General features: G+C 41.8%; 1 protein-coding gene across 1 annotated transcript in view; it reads right to left on the bottom strand.

Moving 5' to 3' along the window:
• LIN28B (lin-28 homolog B) overlaps positions 1-1,169 on the bottom strand; it is an 81,649-nt gene extending 80,480 nt beyond the window's left edge. The window contains exon 1 of the mRNA XM_026844153.1: positions 1,083-1,169. Within this exon, the coding sequence (XP_026699954.1) occupies positions 1,083-1,169 (87 nt within the window). The remainder of the gene's footprint in view (positions 1-1,082) is intronic.
• Between the last annotated feature and the right edge of the window lie 719 nt (positions 1,170-1,888).

Here is a 1,888-nt window from a genome sequence, read left to right as displayed (position 1 = left end):
CCCCGCCCCCCCGGCATCCTCTCTTATCCCAAGGACACACACAAACAAAAGCCAAAGCAACAAACTGATCCGTGCAGAATCTGAATACTAGGGGGTTATGCATTTGCAAAGCACTTGCTGTTGTTTGGGAAGTGGCGTCGATCAGTCTGCCCAATTAAGGGGGACGCCTTTGCCCCGATGGGCCTGTTTACTCCTTTTGTTGCCTTTCAGGAAAGCGTAAATTCCCCTGCTAGCGCCTCGTTTCTGTGTGAAATACCAAGGTGCTCGGTTTGATCGTTTGCTAGAAAGAAGCGAGGGTGGGCAAAAGTGTACAAAATACGAGCAGCCAGGCAAGTGGAGCAGAAGCTTTAAATCCTGAAATTCCTTTGCAGTCTTCAACCGTAAATTTCCTATAGGTTATTTCAACAGTGGAGGTCGACTTCCTACACTGACTGACCTGCCTTACGCATTCGTGCAACATAACCACTTCTCTTTGCTCGTGCCATCCCTTCCCCCTTTACAATAGCGGTTATTTTACGATATTAAATCACGGGTAATTTTATATGCTTGCATCTTATGACCGGCGCGATAGCCAATATATAATGAATGTACGAGATTTTAACACACGTGAAAACCCAGCTATGAACAAGAAATTGAGGTTACCGGAAGAAAAAAAATGCTTACACCACTTACTTGAAGTGCCCAAGACTACATTTGTTGTACCAGAACGGCACATTTATAAAATACGAGCTCTCTCTGCTCCTCCCTTAAAAAAGACAATAAGTACTCTGTTCAATAGTTTTAAAAGTCTTTATTTTTTTCATATTGATTTAATTTACCGACATTTAGTTTAAAATTCCTTAGAAGCTAGAATATCGGTTAAACAGACACAAACGAGTTGATTGAGTTCATTAAATGGACAAAATGTCTTGTTAGCAAATTTCAGTTGAAAGAAAATTCAGCGTATGTTCTTCCATGAATAAAGACTACAAAACCACGCAAATAAATGGATGTAAAGATATCTGTTGCAAAGTATTTATTACATTGTAAAATCAACGCAGGTTTTGTAAAATGGACGGGGGGGATTTGCAAAGGGTCTTTACTGAGATTTTCAGGCCTCCAGTATTAGTGGAATTAAGGTTGGGGTCACTGGACTGGTCACTGGTGTCAGATGTTATCGACTCATTCATTTCCTGCAAGGGACATCAGCCTTTCAAGTTTTGTGGAAGGTAGAGGGTTGTTGCCAGCTGGGAACTCTCCGGGAAAAAAAAAAAAAAAAAGAACCCAACCTACTAACACCCTTCCAAAATTCATTCCCAACGAATCGGGGGGAGGAGGGGGAGACAAGAGGATAAAGGGGAAAAAGCCCTAAAGAACAAGCCGGTTCGTGGAAAAATTAGTTTAATAATAATAGGTCACATCTTGGAAAAAATATTTCTATCCTTACATTTCGGTAAACATATGCTAATTTTGGTAAATACAATTCTAGGAAGCTGGAATCATCTTTCTAAATACACAGTCAGAGCTCGCTTGAAACTATGTAACCAGAACCAGTGGTGTTGGGTTTCCAATTTGTCACCTTCCTAAAACTTTTAAAAGTCCTAACTCTGGTTTCTTTTACTCCCAAAACCAAAAAAAAAAAACCCCACCCCAAAAAACAAAAACCCAAAACAAACAGACTGCGCCTCCAAAAGAGAAAACAAAACAGGGAAAAAAAAAAGCCAAACAAACGATCGACCCGCTCGCCTGTGAAACAAAACGCGTTTTACACTTGAAAGCAGAGCTCTGGGTGCTGCCACGACTTCCCATTGCAAAGCACAGCAACATTTCTAGCCGACGGGCAAGCAGGAAAAGCAGGAAAGGCGCCGCAGAGCCCCAGCCCCCCCTTTTCTTCACGTGTTGGGGTTGG

Source organism: Athene cunicularia (genome assembly GCF_003259725.1).
Source record: "Athene cunicularia isolate RWA chromosome 3 unlocalized genomic scaffold, athCun1 chr3_part1, whole genome shotgun sequence".
NCBI lineage: Eukaryota > Metazoa > Chordata > Aves > Strigiformes > Strigidae > Athene > Athene cunicularia.
This window is presented reverse-complemented; position numbering and strand designations above follow the sequence as displayed.